This window comes from Scomber scombrus, chromosome 13 (assembly GCF_963691925.1).
Source record: "Scomber scombrus chromosome 13, fScoSco1.1, whole genome shotgun sequence".
NCBI lineage: Eukaryota > Metazoa > Chordata > Actinopteri > Scombriformes > Scombridae > Scomber > Scomber scombrus.
The window spans coordinates 7,103,782-7,123,854 of NC_084982.1; the positions used below are offsets into that span (position 1 = coordinate 7,103,782).

Here is a 20,073-nt window from a genome sequence, read left to right on the forward strand (position 1 = left end):
ACCAATGGGAAATAAGTGTTTAATACGATGAAAAACACCAAACCAAACAGCAAATTGTACAAATCTCCAAAAAGGAAAGACTGGAATATTAATACTGATATTTAGAAAAAAACCCTGATGGGATTTCAAAACATGTAGGACTCAGAAACAATGGAATACCTAAATTATATTTGTACATTCGATCCCCCCTCCAGAAAAAAAAGGAATGTTTACATGCATAAAGAGTTGAAATCCAGGTTTTTACAGTTACAAATACTAACCATCTACGACAAAAACAGCACCGTTTCCCTTTCTCTGCATTATAAAATACTGTCGTCATCTTCAAGATAAAACACTGTTCATTACAGGCGGGTTGCCAGTACCTTATATAAGCAATCAAACACTCAGCAGCAATTTGCAGCTTTGACATGTACACTCAAATATTAAATACTGTCAGACATGTGCATGATAAGCTGTAATCATTTCCAGAATGATCGTGATATGGCGCCAATCAGACTAGACAGGCCTGAACTCAGTTGCGTTCATATGTTTTAAAAAGATAATCGAAACTAAATGTTGCAAATGACATCTTCATTTTACAACAATACTGTATGTGGACAAATGTACTCCTCTGGTCAGTCAGCACCTTCACCGAAAACGATGACAGCCTCCCTGATTGATATTCACATCCTACCTCAGTCTATAGACGAGAGGAAGAGCTGTGAGGACAAAGCACCGACTGAAGGCGAGTTAAAAAGACGTAGAGGAACATGTTAAAAGGATCAAGAAAAGGCTTGAGGAGAAGTGAAGGTGGCTTTTCTCAATCTGTGAGGAAATTAAATTTTAGGGTGGGTGTTTCAAAAAATAATTCTATCAACAGTGCAGAAATGTGTGCTTGTGCTTTATATTGCTGTAACCGTTTCCCATGAGCACCTGTTCTGATGAAAAGTTGGTAATCACCTAAAAATATGCATTTAAATATGTGTAAAATGTCCACTGTGGACTTGTTTCTCTCCCCGATACATCTATATAAAAGTTTGAACACAGATCCGCCTGTAAATAATACCTCATTCTCATAATGGCTTCATTAAAAACATGAAAAAGTGCTGAGTTCTTCTACATTAAAGTCTCTGTTAAAAAAAAAGAAAAGAGGTTGTGAACATGATGGCGAATGACAGAGTCTGCCGTCCCGCTGTGAGGAGGAACACGCAGGGCAGGGTCTTCACTCAGATACTCTCCCCCAGTATTCTAACAATGTCTACATCCTGAACTTCAGTCCCGAGAGAAAGCTTGCATCCGTCCGGTTTTCCCTGCTCACATGCACGTGACCTCGGCCTTCCCCTCTTCCTGCTCAAAGCCGCCTTCCTCAAGGTGGGACAGGGTGCTGGGGTAACCCCCTCCGAACACCGGGAAGCCCCCGATGCCTCCGGCAGAGGGAGAGAGCTCCTCTGGAGGGACGGAGCTGCTGACCGCACGGCTCACGGAGCGGCTGGACACGTCGCTGTGCACGGAGTGAGACTGGAGACGAGGAGGGACAGAAGTGAGATTCAAATCATCACATCATGACAGCAGTAAAGGCTTTTATTTATCTCAAACAGGATAGGACCTTGAAACAGGTTACCATGGTTCCAGTGTTTTTTTGTGTTTACCTTCAAATTGAAGTGCAGTTTTAATTTTGTACACCAGGGTGCAGTGTAGACACGTCAAATACAGTAAATAGATTTTCCCCCCCGACTAAATCTGAGGTGCAACTGTTAGTCTCCTCTCGTCTCACCTTGTTCCTCGGTTGAGCCGCTGCCTGATTTCTGACGGGCCTCTGGAGAAACACAACCTGCTTGGTGGCCAGGTTACCATCACTACTCACACACACAAACACGGAAGAATGGTTAGCTTATAGACCACACAAACTAGTCACATACATGTCCATGTGTCATTTTCATGAATACAGAGTGTTTGGCGCCCACCTGTCGTGTCGGATGATGGGCGTGGGCAGCACACAGGTGAGCAGCCATCCAAACTCAGCCAGAGTGTGAAGGAGGGGTCCGTAGTCTGTTTTTACATTGGATCCCTGGATATACACACATTATATGCAAACAGTCATGTATAGATATATCAGCAACAGAAAAACATAACATCAACAACAGTAAATCAACATGCCTAAATTGGGATTCAAGTTTTGGTTTTTGGCCTTTATTTTAGGAGTTGCACTAAACTATTTCCCCACAGTTACCTCTGCAGGTGTGTAATCATGCAGATAGTGTTGAGTTTGGTGAGATTTTCAGATTAATTCCGTCTGCAGTAAAAGTTGATGTCCTTGCAGGATGGGTCACATCAATTTTAATAAACTAAACGACAGTACTTGCATGACTGCACAGCTATACACTATTAGCGGTAATGAGGATGTTTCTGAGATTTGGGTGAACAGACCCATTACAGAAAGGGTTTATTGTTTTCAGAAAACTGGAGCTGTCAAGTCTTCCAACTATGGAAAAACACATCCTCCATCTCTACTTTCTCTCTATAAAGAAAAAGACTTTCATTTAAAAAACCACCCTTGAGGAACCAAAACATCTGCACCTATGGGTAATTGAGAACATACAGTAATTTGATTGAACTAGCCCTTTAATTTATAACAAGCTATCCTTGCACAAATCCCCCTGCCTTGCTCAATTAGGCGCTTTTATGTGGTCGGAATGAGGTCATGCACAAGCGTTATTAAGGAGAATCTCCAGCCGACCTCGATGACCGTCCACTGCTCTACGACGATGGTGTCGTTGGCGGGAGGAGAGGTGCTTCTCTCTTCATAGACAAACAATCCCTCCAGCGACCTTGGCACCGGCTCGCCTGGAAACACACAAGAGGTTGTCATGATTATATAGTTCACAGAAAGGAACACAGGATAATTACTCAACGTTCGTCACACCGAGGTAGTAACTGAGAAATCTTTATTAGGAGCAAGTGAATGAGATAGTGGCCTAGTTATTAGAAATAGGTTACGCTCTGCATGTGTGTGCATGTGTGTGTGTGTGTGTGTGTGTTCCTTTTATTTCCAGGCCTCAGAGGTCTACAGATGATCTAGCAGAGGAACAGGAAGTTAGGTCTCCAAGGTCAGGAAGACAGCTCCAAATATAGACGCAGTGGAAGAGAGGGCGGAGGGTGGAAGTGGGGTGGGGGGCGACAGACATAACAGGAAGCAACTGACTTTTTTTTTTATGAGTGAATCTTTTTTTTTATTTTTATAATAAAAAGATAAAAATAATGCAAAGAGCAGCAGAGGAAGAACGATGAATACCATCAGTAGATTTCCCACAAACATTGTATATACTTGGCCTGGGCTCAGATTACAAGATACTCCAGATAATTGACCTCTGATGTTCCAGATCTTTCCAGACAGGACTGGAGCCACTTTGATCATTTTAAAAGCTGCTGGATTTTGAGAGAATCTGCACCCAACATCGCAACCGTACAAACTGAGAGGAGTGGATTACCGGGTAAGAAATGATTAATAACAAATCAAGGGAACGAGATGTTAAAACTGGAAGTTTAGCGTAGCCTGTGGGGTCTGAAGGAGAGCTAAAAGGGACAGACAGGTGACCAATGAGAGAGAGAGAGACAAATGCAGGTGGTTGTAAGAAAAACTAGGTGATATGTAGTCTGTAGTGTACTGTTATATTCTAATCTTGTTGTTTGAGAGTGTGTTCAGGGATTTTAAACTGTTGCAATATGAGGGTTAGGGTTGTGCTTTCAAACGGTCAGTCCGATGGTAAACCAACCTCTCGGAGTGTCCCAGTACACAAAGGAGTCCACCAGGGACCAGCCTTTGCGGTAGTAAGCGGCAGTCAACTCCAGCCAGTCGGCCTCCAGGGAACTGACCACCTGGCCCTTCCTGGAGACGCGCATGGAGAGTGCCCCCTGATGGTACTGACAGGCCAACGAGTCCAGAGGAGCGCAGCCCGGAGCCCAGGAGTGGAAGAAAACCAGCAACCTCAGATCTGCATGGAGGGAGAGAATAAAGACGGGAGAAAAGAATAAGGTCAGGTTTGACGGACAGGGTCATTCATTACATTAGTCAGTGATAAAGTGCGAGGTCATGAATTAAATTTATATTTGCCCCAAATTGCGTGTCAAAGCAGAGGGCTTTTAATCTCGGGGTAGAAAATGAAATATTTTGGGTAAAAAATTAATCCTGTGTGAGTAGGTGAAGTGACAGCTGGTTGACTGTGGCCTCAAATCTGAGGTATTAACACTGAACTCAGCATGGAGAACTGTGCAGTTCAAAAGGTCAAAAGACAGATGGTGTCATATGTTATCCAGATTGTACAGTACTTTTAGGTATACACAGGTAAATATAATTGACTTGACTACCACAAAACATGGACTTCAGCTGTAGGTGAGAGCAAATAAGAGGGAAAAAAAGCTTCTTCCTAGATTTTCCTACTGTATGGCATATGATGTAAAATGCAGTGGTTGCCAACCTTGATGGCAAATGTTTATTTAGTGTAATTACACTAACATCGCATCATCAAAATAGAAATGACAATCAATGGAAGAGTTTTTTTTAAAGTACATTTGACATCTTCTGGTTTGCTCAGAGTCCGGATGTCTGAAAGTAAACAAGATGATGTCAACTCAAGTTTTATTTGTCAGGACAATGACAGTGAAATGCCCCTCCTTCATTTGTGTACAGAAACAGCGGAAACTACTGTATCTTCATGAACCTCTGCCATTACACAACACAAAACACTGGAGAGTTCAACGTTTTTCTCACCGGGGCTGTAGGTGTTCTCCTCCAGCTCTCTTTCTCCAGGCGGGGTGCGGGGAGGGGTTTGAGGAGGGGAGCGACAGCCCCTCTTCGGACTGTGCACCCTGCCGTTGCTGATCCCGCTCACCTGCTGGAGGACGGAGCCGACGAATCGAACGCCGCCCCGAGCGCTGCTGTTCACCTGTCAAGACGCACGAAACCCAAAGTCAGCCTCCAATGTGAACCTCTAATGTAGCTCAGCATCACAAAACAGCCACGCTCAGCACTTCATTACTTTTTTAACCTGCAATACTTTTTCATAACTTGTCTGTTATGTACAAGAGACATTTTGGTGCAAGCAGCACTTCTTTACTCCTCCACAACAACAACAAACCACATCTTCAACCACAGTGAATGTGCTGGTTTATGCGTTTTATGATACTCCAACTCACAGGTGACACATATACATGATTTATTAACTAAAAATAACATCCCAGATATCCGTTTTAAAACTATGCGACGGATAGAGTCACCAGTTCAAATAGTTCTGGATCTCAGCTGCATGTCACCCCCCTCCCCCATTTCCTGTCATCTCTCTACAGTCTCGCTCTTATAAAGGCATAAGATGCATCATCCACTCTCCCAAAATACATAAACAAACAAAACATCATCAGGTTTACCAAAAGAATGTTTAAAAATGGATGACAGCTTTCAGTTTTTCATATTAAGTTGCAGAATGCTGCTTGTTCTGTTCCAATATTAAAAACTGCTTATCATCATCTTTATCTTTAATCCACTGGATCAAGCTTTTTCAGTGCTGAGAATCACTTTCCAAGGGCTTTACTGAGTAAAAGTCGTAGAGTGTGGTGACATTTTAGATAACACTTTATTTTATGGGTCAAGGAAGTTTTCTGGAAAGAACTATGTCACTCATTGAAAGAAGTGCTACAACATTCACCAGGTTACAGTTGCAGTTCATTGGAATAATTCAAAAGAGAGAACACAGCCTCCGTAATTAGTGAGAGATGACGTAGTCCTTTCCATGATCCAGCTCCGTAATTCAGAGTTATATCAATTCCTTACTAGGAAACGATGTGATTCATGAAATAAGTATTACCAAACTTTCATTTAATTTGCTTAAATATTATCTATTGTCTGACTGATAGCACTAACACTGTGGACTAGAGACCATTTTCAGGATTCATTTATTCATGTATTTGTGGTGGTGCTGCTGCAGGTTGCAGTAAATGTGTGTGTGTGTGTGTGTGCGTGTGTGTGACTGACCCTGTCGATGAGCGCTCTGACAGTGTCACCAGTCAGTGAATCTCCAGGTAACGGCCACTCCTCCACCCTCAACACCGGCACGCTGTGACACATGGACGCCGTCTGCTTACTGAAAACACACAGACACACACACACACACACACACACAAACATCTATTAAATGTGAGGTCCAGCGAGACCTGTTCAACAGTACCAGGGAGGAATTTCTGGGTGAGTGGCACCAAACCTATTGAACCTGTCCAGCTGCAGGGTTCATGGTTCACTGTTAATTGTCACAGAGCTGCAGACACAAACACATAAATCATTCATAGCCTCAGCAGGAGATGGCGACTGTGACTGTAGACGCAATTAAAACTAAGGGTAAACAGCAATTTAGGCAGATCACATGATGATGCTATCAACCTTTTTAATATAAAAGTATGACAAAAGAAAACGGTCATGTATGCAGATAAAATCATTAACATTACAAAATCCCCTCTACTGCTATACTTATCTTATAAATTAAAAAATACTTATCAAACCTCGGAGATTAGAGATACTTCATCTCCATTGGCTGCTGTGGGTACCCTGTTGTTGGGTGGATTTTTAGCCAATAGAAATCCTGCTATTTGCCTTAGACACATAACTGAATCAAACCAAAACACAGTCTACAAGAGTCAACTGCCCCCTCCTCCCCTCCTCCCCCTTCTCCGCCTCCTCCTGAAGGCACGCCAGTCTGACCTCCTACCGGAGCCGTACATGAAATATGCAGCTGACTTCATCCATCATTCATCTATTTACTAGACAGTGTGACAGTGGATGTGTGGCCACAGTGGGAAAGCATGTGTGGCAGAGACAGCTTGTATATACTGTACAGACACTGTTTCAAAAGAGGATTCATTTACCTGGGTCTGGGACGGGCCAGGATGGCACGGTAGAGCAGGCTGAAGGGCAGTGAGCGGGTGCGTCCCACAGACAAGATGATGGGGTGCAGGGCGGTCAGGACGTAGCCTTGTGTGTAGTAGGGCTGCAGGGCTTGGGGCAGCTCAGACAGCGAAGCCACATACTGCACCGTGGGACGGCTACCTGCACGGGTGGAGAGATGGAAAATGAATGAAATGTATAATAGCAGCTTTGTAAAGTCCAACACGTTATTCAGACACTTAGCAGGATCAAAATGATGCATTTGTAGTGCATCATATGCATATGATTTAACATTTACAACCTCTTTACTGTCAACACTAGCATTGATATCCATTCATTGTTATTGCTCAATTCGACAGTACTTTTCGGTTTAGCTTTTTTTTAGATGTAGAAGTAAAATTTTCTCACAAAAACACATCCAGAAGTAACTGTAGCATATAAGTACAATTTTGTTCCTACATCATTTTCCTATACATTGATTAATTGGGGTCTTTAATGGTGGCTCTTTAAAGCCACATGTGCCCCCACCTTCCAATGTGGGTGAGTTTGAAAGTGCCCTCATGTTTCAGTTTCATATCATTTTCTAAAAGCACTCCTGTCCACACTGAGACCCCAAAATGATTCATCCCCCTCCAGACAATGTGTTCAAATATTCTGCTTGGACTTTCCACAAAAAACTCCTCTAGTGTCAAACTCATGCACATGCATCATTCTGCACAGTGAAGCTCAAACAACTGAAGTAACAAGAAGAGAAACACATTTTTTGGGTGAAAAGGGACTTTATGGTTGGAACAAACCACAATCTCACATTACAGTCATCATCTGATGAGTGCAGCTGATGTCAGAGACCTTTATGGTGAGGCTTTATTTTCCACATCTTTCCTGGTTATTTCCAAGGAAGTTTCCCCGGGAAATATTAATTGTGAGTAAAAATAGGCAGTGCTAAATTCTGCCATTTCCAATCATTTCAATGTGACATCTGTCTGCAAACAAGCACACAATTTAACATATAGGAAGAAAAGAGTTTCCAATAATCATTTGGGAATGAATTAATATGGACTCGGCTTTATAAATGGAACAGTTTGTTGAAGAAAAGTTCTAATTTCAAGAAAATGTTTTAGGAAATTATAGACACATAAAACAAAATGTTGATACTGATCTAGGCTCATAATTGCTACGTGACTAACAGTGATCCTTGAGCTGTCTGTGTAACATGGCAGGAGGCCCAAAAGAGCGAGGAAAAAAGCTTTTTGTTTTTTTTAAACATGACCTCAGATACTGTGTGTGCAGTTCAATGAGAACCATAATGAAAACCTACAGACTCTTGTTAATAGGAAATCAGGCACGCAGTCTGGGAAAGTTTCTTTTTCCTTCCTGTATAATGACTTTAACATCACTGTGTGTGTGTGTGTGTGAAATGCACAGGGTCAGCCAGATAGGAATGCAGATGATGATGCCGGCACGTACCATTTATTTTACTTTAAGCTGGGAAAATGTCATCCCAGCATCATAGAAAGTGCTATTTTTAGTGTAATGTCACTTAAGGAACAATTTATTTGAAGCACCCACACATTTACACGCACACACACTATACAAATCCATTAGTGTGTCAAATTGACATGTTGCCATCGACATAACATCAAGCCTCTTTCGATATGAATGTCCGAGTCACTTTAAGTGGTATGAGTTTTCTCATTTCCTGTGTCCAACTGTGTTTCCAAAGCATCGTCTGATGGCTTCAAATGCTGATGTAAGGTCTGTCTGTGCTATGTAAGCCATAAAAACAACCACCAACCCAGGCATGTTGGGGGAAACACCACATCACCACGCCTTTTACGTAAAGGATATATATACACACACACACACACCAGCTACATGTGTATTTTTAAGTGCTGCTTCTCCAGCTGTGGCGCGTGATGCGGTGAGTCAGTTCTCTGCCTTGTTAAAGGTGCAGCTCTGAGACTGGCATCAGTTTCATTATGAGTTTTGTCAACTTCAAATCTCCACCATATGATGCAAATGCAACCACATTTAGATGAAACATGCTTATGTTTACTCCACGTGCTAAATTTAAATTGCTACAACTTGGTAATCGTGAGTCTGACTCACTTGACAAAGTTAGAATATTCTTTGACGGGATATTCTCAAAAAATCACTAGGGCTGCAACTAATGATTGGTGTTATTATAATTAACTGATGCTTTGCCAGTTCAAAACATCCTGCTTGGAACGGGATGACTGCGTATTATTTCTGGAGAACTGCATATATATGTATCAGCTGACAAATGTATTAATTAAAACTTAGAACCTAGAATTAATAAATGAAATGGTTTGAATCCAGACAGAAACTTCACCAGTGAGATCCTCAGCAAAAGTGTCAAGTCAATCAGATGAACGGTTGTTGAGACACATGAAGGACACACAACCATACATGCATACAGACGGACATGCAGAGATCCTTTCCTGTATAGTTAGATATGCTGATTGTTTTCTCCATCAACAAATTATTTGGCAAAAATAGTGAAAAATGCACATGCCAAGTTAAGTATTAACTGACACCTTTAGAGAACTTTCTAATACTTTCTTAAAGCATTAGAAAGTATAGTATTGTTGTTTCTGTTTACGTCATCCACTTCCTCAAAGTGTAATGGCGAGTAACTTAACTTTTTATACCAGTTAAGGAGTTGCTTGTGTGCTGGTTGAGTCTGGTGTTGTTTTTCTAACAACCCTGGCTGGAAATCCCTGTGACCATCGCCATACTTCCTGTGTCCACAAAGAGTGGCTGTTCACAGAGGGGCCTGGCTACACACACACGCGCGCACGCACACACACACACACACACACACACACACACACACACACACACACACACACACACACACACACACACACACACAGAGTACATCTGGTGCATTTAAAGTTTTAAGCACACTAATTTGTGCACTTTGGATGCTGGAAGATTAACAGGAAGAAAATTGGGAGGGAGATGGGGAGTGTGTGACTGTGTGACAGAAAGAGAGAGAGAGAGAGAGAGAGAGAGAGAGAGAGAGAGAGAGAGAGAGAGAGAGAGGGAGAGAGAGAGAGAGAGAGAGGGGGAGCATTCCTTCTACAACCCCCCATATTCTCACAGACAAACACCCCAGCGAACATGGAGACCAGTACACAGCTGAGATGACTGCAGTCTCTGAATGGGTTGTCTGGCTGGCTCCATTATCGGACTAAAGACCACCAGAAACTATTAAAGCAGCGGCCGGACAAACACAACTACAGTTTACTGGCATTCCTGCTGCTCTGAACCCCTCTCCAAACACTTGAGGTGAATTTAAATGCAACACCGGCTTACATGTTGCAACTGGTGGACGTAAAAAAAAAAACACCCCCAAAAACAAACAAAAAACCCCAGCAAAGTTGATGCTCACTGTGGCAAAAACAAAAACCAGCTCTCTACATGTGTTTCACTGTGGACATGCAACTTTAAAGATGACTCTCTTTCCATTAGAGTGCAAAACAAGGCCAGTTAGGTTAAACATGGATCACTAGCAGTGCCTGGTGGGTCACGTCACAAAAAACAGGCAACTACGGCTGCAGCTAATGGCTCCCAGGAGGACCATGATGTCACACACACACACACACACACACACACACACACACACACACACACACACACACACACACACACACACACACACACACACACACACACACCTCTAACCCAGGCTTTTGTTGCAGCCTTTTTGCTCGTCTCCTACCCTGCTTTCAGTCCTCACACCCCCTCCCATCCTGCTGCCACTCGCCCCGTCAACCAGCACACTGAGGCCTCTGTTCATTGCTGTGTGAGAGGAAAAAAAGAGAGGAGTAGGAGGAGAGGAAGAAGGAGGAGGACTAGCAAATGGAATAAATAAAAAGGGGGGAAAAGAAGTAGAGGGGTAACAAGAGGTGGGAATTGGCAGGGTGAAGGGAGGGGGGGTGTTTGGGGGATCAAGAGGGGTTGAGCAACAACTGAGGGCACAGAGAGGGGTGACAGAGCTGAGAAAATGGGGTTACAAGATGGATTTTATGAGCCCATATGTGAATGGGAGAGCTTGAGAAGGTGTGAAAATAGAGTAAGCTGCCCGGCAACAAGGAGTAAAAGGAAACAAGAGTGACAGTATAAAGAAAAAACAAAGACTCTACAGCCATGCTAGCATACTACTACAAATACACAAACCTAAGCTAACAGCTAATTAACCGCTATACAATGGTGACACTGTTTCTAACATGTACACCAATACCAATATATGTGCAATAAAGTAATATTGGCAAGTCAATTTATGGGTGTGGCAACATAATAATTACCATGTTCACCGTCTTAGTTTGCTAACATTTGCTAATTAGCATTAAACACAAAATACGGCTGAAGCTGAAGGGAATGGCATTAGTTTTGCCGGTATTTGGTCATAAATAAAAACATTGGACAAATTTAAATCTTCAACTGGTGTCAACCAAAAAATTCACCAATAGACTATAGAAAAAGTCAGGGGATCATAAGGCAAGGGGGATATTAATATTGGTAACAAACACCATGGAAATCAATCAGTTGTTTACAAATTTCCCTAACATCCGAAGAATGTCAACCTCATGGTTACACTACAGGAAAAGTCAGGGAATCACTAAAGTAATTAATCCATTCAGACCTTGAGATATTTCAGTCTGAACCAAAGTGGAGGAACGATCAACAATCCCATCCATAGAGTAATGCCTTTAGTTTGGCTTGATAAAGTCACACACACAATAAAGTCACAAAAATGCCTGAAAAGAAGTTAAACAGAAGAAGAAGAAAAACTAATCCTAATATGATTAGTCAAGGGATTTACTCTCTAATGTGGCCATCTCGACTCATTATATTACATTAGACACATCATGCCATTCAAGACTCCTCTGAAGTCAGACAGTCACTGAGATCAGCTCCAAGGAAAGCTATTACTCTGAGTTGCCAGGTCTGCTCTGCCCTTCTCTCCTCTCTTTCTCCTCCAAATTTAATAATCAAAATACTGACTTTAATCTGCAATAATCCAGCATGGGCCATTAGATTGCCAGATTAGATAAGAGATTACAGAAAATTGCACTCATCCCTGGAAATAAAAAAGAGGAAGGGCAGACAGATAGATATCCTTTTACAATTGGAACAGAGGCCTTGTTAGGTCAAACAGTCTCAGAACAAATCAATCACTATCTCATCGTGGATTAGGAGATGATTGCAATTCATCCCACAGTTTCTTCAACTGATGTTTCATTCATCTCTCCCATAGTTCACCCAACCAGTGTTGGATACACGTCACTTCAGGTTAAGCCTTCTCTCCAACCGCAAATCCCTTTGTATCCGCCCATCTATTCATCTAGTCATGACCTGCAATCACTGCGCACCCAGCACATCATCATTTCATCTGTGATTCCCGTCATATAGGCCACTTCCAGTCTTTCAACGACTTTGAAATACAGGTCAAAGCAATTTTTCTGTCAGGTCGACTGCTCACATTAGACTAGGTTCATACTGAAAGTCTTTGTCACTTGCTATATTTTCTTCAGAGAAATTTCACTTGTAGAGTGACATGACGTGCAAACTGAGACAAAAACGTCAAGATGGGTCATTTTTAAAATGCCTTTATGTGGTAAAACAACATGAGTCTACTCTACCTAAGATTAAAGGATGGATTGCCACCAAATTTTAGACTGACATTCGTGGTTCGAAGAGGGTAAATACCGATAACTTTGGTGATCCCTTGAGTCGAAAGCCAAAATGAGGTTGACATTTGTGGGTTGAAGTTAAATATTTTGACAACTATTGGATAGATCCTTCAATTTACTTTACTAAAAGACTACAGACATTCCCATCAGCCTCAGCTTTACTTTGGGTTTAGTGCCGCTAAACTAACAAGGTGAACATTACACTGGCTAAACATCACAATATCAGCTTTGTCTATTTGAATATGTTAGCATGTTGATATCTGCATTTGGTTCAAAGGACCGCTGTGTCAAAGTACAGCCTCACAAAGCCTCTAACACGGCCGGAAACTCACTGAGCCTTGTTCAGTTTATGTTGTTGGACAACTACATGAGTGGGTCAAAGAGAATTGTGTGCTGCTTGGCCTGAGATCAAATCACTATTTTATAATCTCGAAGTCATCTGACCGTACAGACAAATAAAGAAAAGACTATATTAAACCGCAAAAAAAGCAAACGCATTTCAAAAATTCCTGGAATAGTGTGGATGTAAGTCTTTTGAAGTGGTCAAATACAGTGGCTGTTTACTGGAGTGAGCTTTTAAAGTGAAGAACACAATGAGCTGTTTGCAATGAAAAGATCAATACCTATAAAAACCCTTTAGAGTCTGCATGCTTTCTTGCTCTAACAGAATCACACACACACACACACACACCCATATACACACATACACAGCTAGCAGTAATCAGCTTGGGGGAAGTATTAGCCATTAGGTACTTTGATGTGCTTGCTGTCCTTGGCTCCAGGCTCCAAGTCCAGTTTCCTCTCAGTTGGAGTAAAATGAGGCCAAGCTGACTGGGAGCATTGCTGCTGCTACTGGGCACAGAGTTGGCTTATACAGAAGGGGGGGGGGGGGGGGGGTATGTGTTTCCACGTTCAAGTGAGTGAGAGGAAGAGAGGCAGATGAAAGTGAGAGTAAAGTATGTGACAGTCACTCTGTGTGTCCTAGAAAAGCTACATTTCAAGGAGATGCAAGGCCAGATCAGGGTGGAGTAGGGTGGTTTGGTGGTGATGATCTCCCAGAACAGTGTAAAGGCTCATTATTTTCTTTTTCTCATAACTATGGTGAAAAGTGTCTTTGCAATGATATAAAGTCTGTGCTAAAATCTGCTCCTTTGACTAAATCTGGGTGTTTTCCAATGACAATCTGTAAAATCTGTGTTATTACTTTATGTGCAGCATCATGCAATGATGACATTATCCAAATCAGTAGTACTGACAGGAAGAAGCCAAACAAACTAAATCAACCAAATATCTTAACTGATCTGCTGTTCAAAGTTGGACAAATTTTCATCTACAATTTTCATTTATCAACCTAAAGGGTCTAATACATCACTAACATAACGTATCCTTAATGAGAATCCCACAGATCTGCTTGATAACTGCTTCTCATTTCATGAAAACATCAAATACGATGATTTGAAGTTTTTTGTGTTATACATTACGGTAAACTGAATATCTTTGTATTAGGGTGTTGATTGGACTATAGAAGACATCAGAGGACATCAACTGAGCTGTAGCGTGAGGACTAGGCTTGCAGGTGGTGGAACTTGCCTAAACCTAAAAACTACAGACAATTCAACAAAGTATGCAACAAGGTCTACAGACCTCTCTGAACTGTAAGGCATCTGCCAGCCAGGTGCTCGTCAGGAATGCGATGTATGTCATTACTGAGGCATGTGGTTATTAACACGCAAAAACATACAAGCCCCAAAACTGAGGACTACTGACTCCTCCTTTAACAAAATGAATCCACCAATCAGGGAGGTATCATAATGAATTTCTCTGATAAACATTCAAGATATCAAGACATACCGGTCCAGTCATGCCTACAAATGTCATCACACGTTTCACTTGAGCCAATCATTTTAACAAATCCTGCAAGGAACACTACCAGTACCATTTGGCTTAGATTTCTTCACTATTAAACCAATTTCAGGAAACTTCAGCACCTTTCTTGTTTGGTTCACTCTTGTTTTCAACCACTCCGGGGCTTTTATTTCTTTGGCCAGGCTCCGTCTGGGAGGTCAATCCCACCTTGAGTGAATTTGGGAGCACATCAAATATCATCATCATCATGTAGATGGTTTCCAACTGGAAAGAAACCCTGCAGAGTCTCTTTTGAAATGAGAATGCAGTTTGGCTTGAATCTGATTAACAGCCAAGGAAACATTTTTGGTGGCACAGATTGGCTCTTTGTGAAAGTTTGGTCCAAAAGTAGTTGGATTCTTTATATAGGTTTAGTCAGTCTAAATGAAAGATAAATTATAAAATAAGGTGATTAACTCAGGCCTTAGTAAACAATTTATAGTCTGATAAAATAAAGACAAAAATGCCTGCGAGAATGCCAGCAATCACCAGACTGCACATGACTACCAGAGATTGGAATCACTGTGGTTGTGTCTTAAGCCGTGCCAGCCATTATTCACACTTAAGAGAGTTGCTCACTCTCATGTTCAATGTCGGTGACGATCACACAGATCCAAGAAGACAGAAAGCCTGCACGTTAAACCAGCATTTTACCATCTAACTCATAGTAAAAAATCAATTTACTGTGTCGGATCTCTCTTCCTTCCCCATCCCATAGTGTGTTTCAGTGGTCCAATCACACATGTAAAGATGTATACTGAGAATGTATCAGTATCTTATGACTTTAGCCACATCTGGAGTTGGTCAAGGATGTGAGTGATCAGATTTAAGCCCAGTGAATGCTGTTTTGGTCATTTGGGGGCGAAAAGTCTCAAATTTGTAGTGCATGCCTGGCACGGGACAAATCTCCCAAACACAGCTGGACACAGTCAATCTGCCAAACAATTGGTGTATAGTGTATAACTATGATCCGAGTTACCCAACAGAGATACGATCTTCATCCTCAGCTGTTCAGCAGCACTCACAGTTTCCCACAGATAAAAATCTAGCATTAGCATGAAAGCAATAAGTAGAAACATTTGAGATGTCTACTGATTACTGGTGCAAACCGCAGTTTGTGTAAGGTGGATTCAGACATAATCTAGACACTGGGTCTTAACAGGGACTATGACTCACGCACACCCAGTTTGAAGTACTATATTTATAAGCCTGTCTGAGAGCAGAACCCATGACTCCCTACTGATGACAGGCGCAAACGAATCAGAGCATTTCAGAAAAAACTTTCCAGTAGAAAAACCGCACGCTGCAGAGAAGCATTACTGTCATGGGTCATGAACTTGTTGCTTGTAGGAGACATGCAGAAAGAATGAATGCTGTCATTCAAAAAGAAAGCTCTCTGTGTTGATATTAAATGTGCACAGTTCAGGCCCAATGTTTCGCATCCCATGTATCAAGCTCACTGTTGTTCACTGATGTGAGCTATAACAGGGTTCACAGGACAGGTTTGATAGCCTATATTTTTAAGGGATTGGGCTAGACGAGATTAATCCACACTAAATACAGTTTCTTTGACAATTTCATTATACAATTCAGAGTTTGGGCTATTAATTACATCCATTAATTTATAGCAGGCAGTCAACTCAGTTCTTAGTGGTGCAGCAATCTCTGGGCTCACGTTACATGAAAATCATATTAGTATTTAGATCTAGAAATTTAAGGCAAAGAGAGCACTAGGATTATGTATTGAGCACAGAAACAGTCGGATCAGTGCATCCCTAGAGTGGACTGCACAGAGCGGCATGCTGGGAAACACCTACACATTTATCATGGCAGAAGGTGGAGAACATTTTGTTGGCAGAGACGGAATAAGAGACAACAAAGCGGCACCTCTATTTAAAAAAAAGGCTGACATTTTCACACAGTTTACATTAAAGTGTTGAAAAGATTTTTTTTTGCCAAGATAGCTGTATTACAAAATCATTATGAAAACATACGGCTGTGTATTTCAAAAGTTAACACCAAGGAACCGGGTTAATTACCTCGTCCGTCTCTGAGGGAAAAATTTCTAAATGCCAGCTGGGAAATCTGGCAAAATAAAATGTTTGGTTCTTGTGACTCTTTGTTTCACAATCTGAGGACACATATTCTGTTCCCGAGTGTAACGAATTAACTTCCAGTGCTGAAATCTGCATGTAATTGGTGCTCATTCAAAACTTCGTAATGATATTTAATCATTTTCAGTGACTATTTTGTCATTTTTCCTGGACAGCTACACACACATGATGCCAGTTATGGCGTTTTGCTTAAATTATATTTTCATGGTCATACTGTAGAATATTATGGGATACCAGGCTGATTGTAAATATGATTCCTGTATTTCAGACAAAAGACATGTCAGGTCAGACACAGTAATGAGACTGACAGTGGGGTTAAAGAGATACAGTGCATCAAGCATATAAAATGGACAGACCTGTATATCCACCACAGGCGAACTAACCTCATTGTCTACATTGAGTCTACATGATGGGATGAGGTACGGGACTGGGTTCATGCTGCATGCTGGACGGCCCTAAAGTCATTAGAAGGCGGTATCCGTGCTTTACTCCCTTACTTCCCTCCTAATTTGGAAAGCAGCACTTTCCCTCCATGATTCATTATTGTGCAAGCCTGCTGTTTACATGCTGGGCTCCCATTCAGAACTTAATCACCATTTCCTTCCAAATAGGTCACAGTCAAAACAGCCAGTCGGAGGACCAGATGAAGGGATTATCCTTGAAAAATGGCAACCCCTCTGCCATCTGAGATTATCACACATGTTCAAATTAGATTCCATATCACAGCAGGTGGGTCTCTCTCTGGAAGGTTACCGCATTTTGCTGCATGCCTCCCACATGGGAAGGGGTGTGTGTGTATGTGTGTGTGTGTGTGTGTGTCCATGTGTGTGCCAAGGGTAGAGGGGCTACTTGCAGAGGCAGGAAAAAAAAAACCCTTGTGTGACCTATTTCTAGATAGGCTGAAAGAACGTCCCTGTTGCTAGGAAAGGTCTGGAGGTCTGGAGATGTGGTAATGTCACACACGTGTGGTGTGTAACAACCTGAAAGAGCAATTTAACTACATTTAAATACACATTACCATTAACATAGTGATGTGGATACTACTATAACTGCACTCTGTCAGTTTTAAAGCACTTTACAAGCATTGCTGGAATATACAGCTCCTGTGGGAATAATAAACGGATACAAGAGGTTGAAATAAAAACTACCATAAACAGGGTGTTTGCTATTTAGGACTGTTTTAAAGCCAAATATAAAGAAGACAGCTTTATAGACAAAACATACAGGAGGCTTTTGGTCAACAGAAGGATTCTTTACAACAGAAAGGGTCCAACTGAATGGCTTATGTCTTTATAATAGTGCATTTTGCTCCATAAAGGTTTAATTTGTGACTAGAGTTGCAATGAAAATGTATCTTTTGAGTGATTTTTCAAGAAAAAAGCTACATGTTCAGGTTGAAGATTCTCAAATGTGCGTATTTTTTAGATTTATTTACTCTTCCATGATAGTAAATTGAATATCTTTGGATTGTGGACTATTGGACAGGACATTTTGGGCTTTGGAAATCAGTGATTGGCGTTTTTTCACCATTTTCTCATATTTTATAAACCAAACAACTAATCAAGAAATGAATCAACAGATTAATTGTTAATGCAGCCATAGTAGTGAGAGTAGTTTCCTGTTGGACAAATGGCAAAGTGAGTGATGACTGCAAACAAGATCTACAACTAATAATTATGTTCATTATTGTTTTATCTGTAAATGTCAGAATATAGGGGAATGTATGTCAATAACAAGTTCCCAGAGTCCAGGGTGGCATCTCCAAAGTGCTTGATTTTAGGAGTGAAACTGACTAGTCATCAATTAATTCATAGTTTTGTCAAATGGAGGAAAATATGAATGAAAATGTCCATAATATTTTCACACAGCCTCACACTCTAAAACCCACAGATATGAAATCCAAACATCCTGGAACCAGAAAATGACATTTCTCCTTGACTATTTTTGTGAAACGATTGACTAGTTATAAGTTTCTAAATCATGATCCACTATCGATTAATCGACACTTGTTACAGTACTGATTAAACTGAAAATTCTGGGATTGGTTTCGTGAATGTGACAGATTAGTATGAAGGGAGTTAATCACAGTTTTCTTGTTAAAGCGTGGTGGCAGCACATTGTCATCACATCTTACCTTCCAAACTGAAGTCGAGCAGCACATACTCGTACACAGTGTCTGTTTTGGTCTCCACTTGTGGTCTCTTCAAGGTGGAGTAGATCTTCCCGGGGCTGCTGTCCTCCGGGTCTTCCAGTTTCCGCAAGCCGCAGCCCATGGCCTCAAAGGCGGGGACAGCCGCTCGCTCAGCACGGTAAGAGCACCGGAGGAGCCCGCAGACACAGAGACAGACACACACTCACACACTCAGCTTCTGTCGTGATTTTAACTTTAACGGGAGGGCTCCATCCCTCCTATGTCCACGTTGTTAATCCTCCTGAGTGCTGCCGGATAATCAGCCCGAAACTGGAACGACAAGAGCCGAACAGTTTGTGAAGAAAAAGTGCGGTGGAGGATTAGTTCATGAGGCGGCTGCTTGTTGAGAAAGTGTCCCGCCAGAGTGGCTGCAGGTCTGCAGCGTGGAGAGGAGGAGCGCTCTCTGGAGAAAAAGTTTCCCCTACAATGAAGCTGGACAGGATCACTCAGCTTCCTGTCCACGTTTCTCAATAAGACTCACAGCCGAATAGTAGCCTATATCTAGTGTGATGATCAAACAGCTTTATGTAGTCTAGTTTAAAATTAGGTTTATATTTTTGAGTGTATTAGCCTATTAATGTATTTATTTGACAGCCTTAGTATTGATCTCATCTGTGGCTGTGACTTGAAGTCTGTGTGGGTTAATGAGGTTAATTAAGTTGATCTAATCAGAAAATTAAACTGCAACAACTGATAGACTAATCCATTGGTTCTCAAACCTTTTCCACATCAAGCACCCCTAAACTGACATAAATTAGACCACGGATTTGATAAGATTTTGTCCCAAGGTCTACCTTCTAATAAGACTTGTGTTTTTAGATGTTTTATTACAGAAAAGTGTATACACCTCTTGACCAAAATAGTTATACACTCTCTCATTGTGTTACATAGTTTATGGATATAATTATAGTGAAAATAAACTGATGTGCTACAACGTGTGGTATCAGACACTTTTCTGCATTTCTTATCCATATTTTATATTTCTTTCTGCTCTATCCCATTATTATTATTAATACAGTTTTCATCCTGCATTGCTTGAGATCAGGGCTGCAACTATATCACTTTTATATAATTCAATACATTTCAAAGATGTAAGACAAATGCCTATCTCTGTTATCTTCTAAGCTGCACTTCAAAGACCTAAATATTGTAGAGTTACATGAAACAGATAAAAGCTGTAAATCTTCAGACTGGGAGACCATGCAGAGTATTTTCACTTGATGAATGACTCAA

General features: G+C 41.4%; 1 protein-coding gene across 1 annotated transcript; it reads right to left on the minus strand.

The window, feature by feature from the left end:
* Window positions 1-41: 41 nt before the first annotated feature.
* On the minus strand, window positions 42-19,180 carry rftn2 (raftlin family member 2). The gene is made up of 9 exons (XM_062431978.1): window positions 18,784-19,180; window positions 6,889-7,069; window positions 6,005-6,113; window positions 4,748-4,922; window positions 3,753-3,971; window positions 2,717-2,823; window positions 1,944-2,047; window positions 1,754-1,835; window positions 42-1,497 (listed from the first exon to the last, which is right to left on the minus strand). Exons 1-9 carry the CDS (start codon window positions 18,920-18,922, stop codon window positions 1,294-1,296), a joined length of 1,320 nt encoding a protein of 439 aa, XP_062287962.1. The 5' UTR covers window positions 18,923-19,180; the 3' UTR covers window positions 42-1,293.
* Window positions 19,181-20,073: the final 893 nt, after the last annotated feature.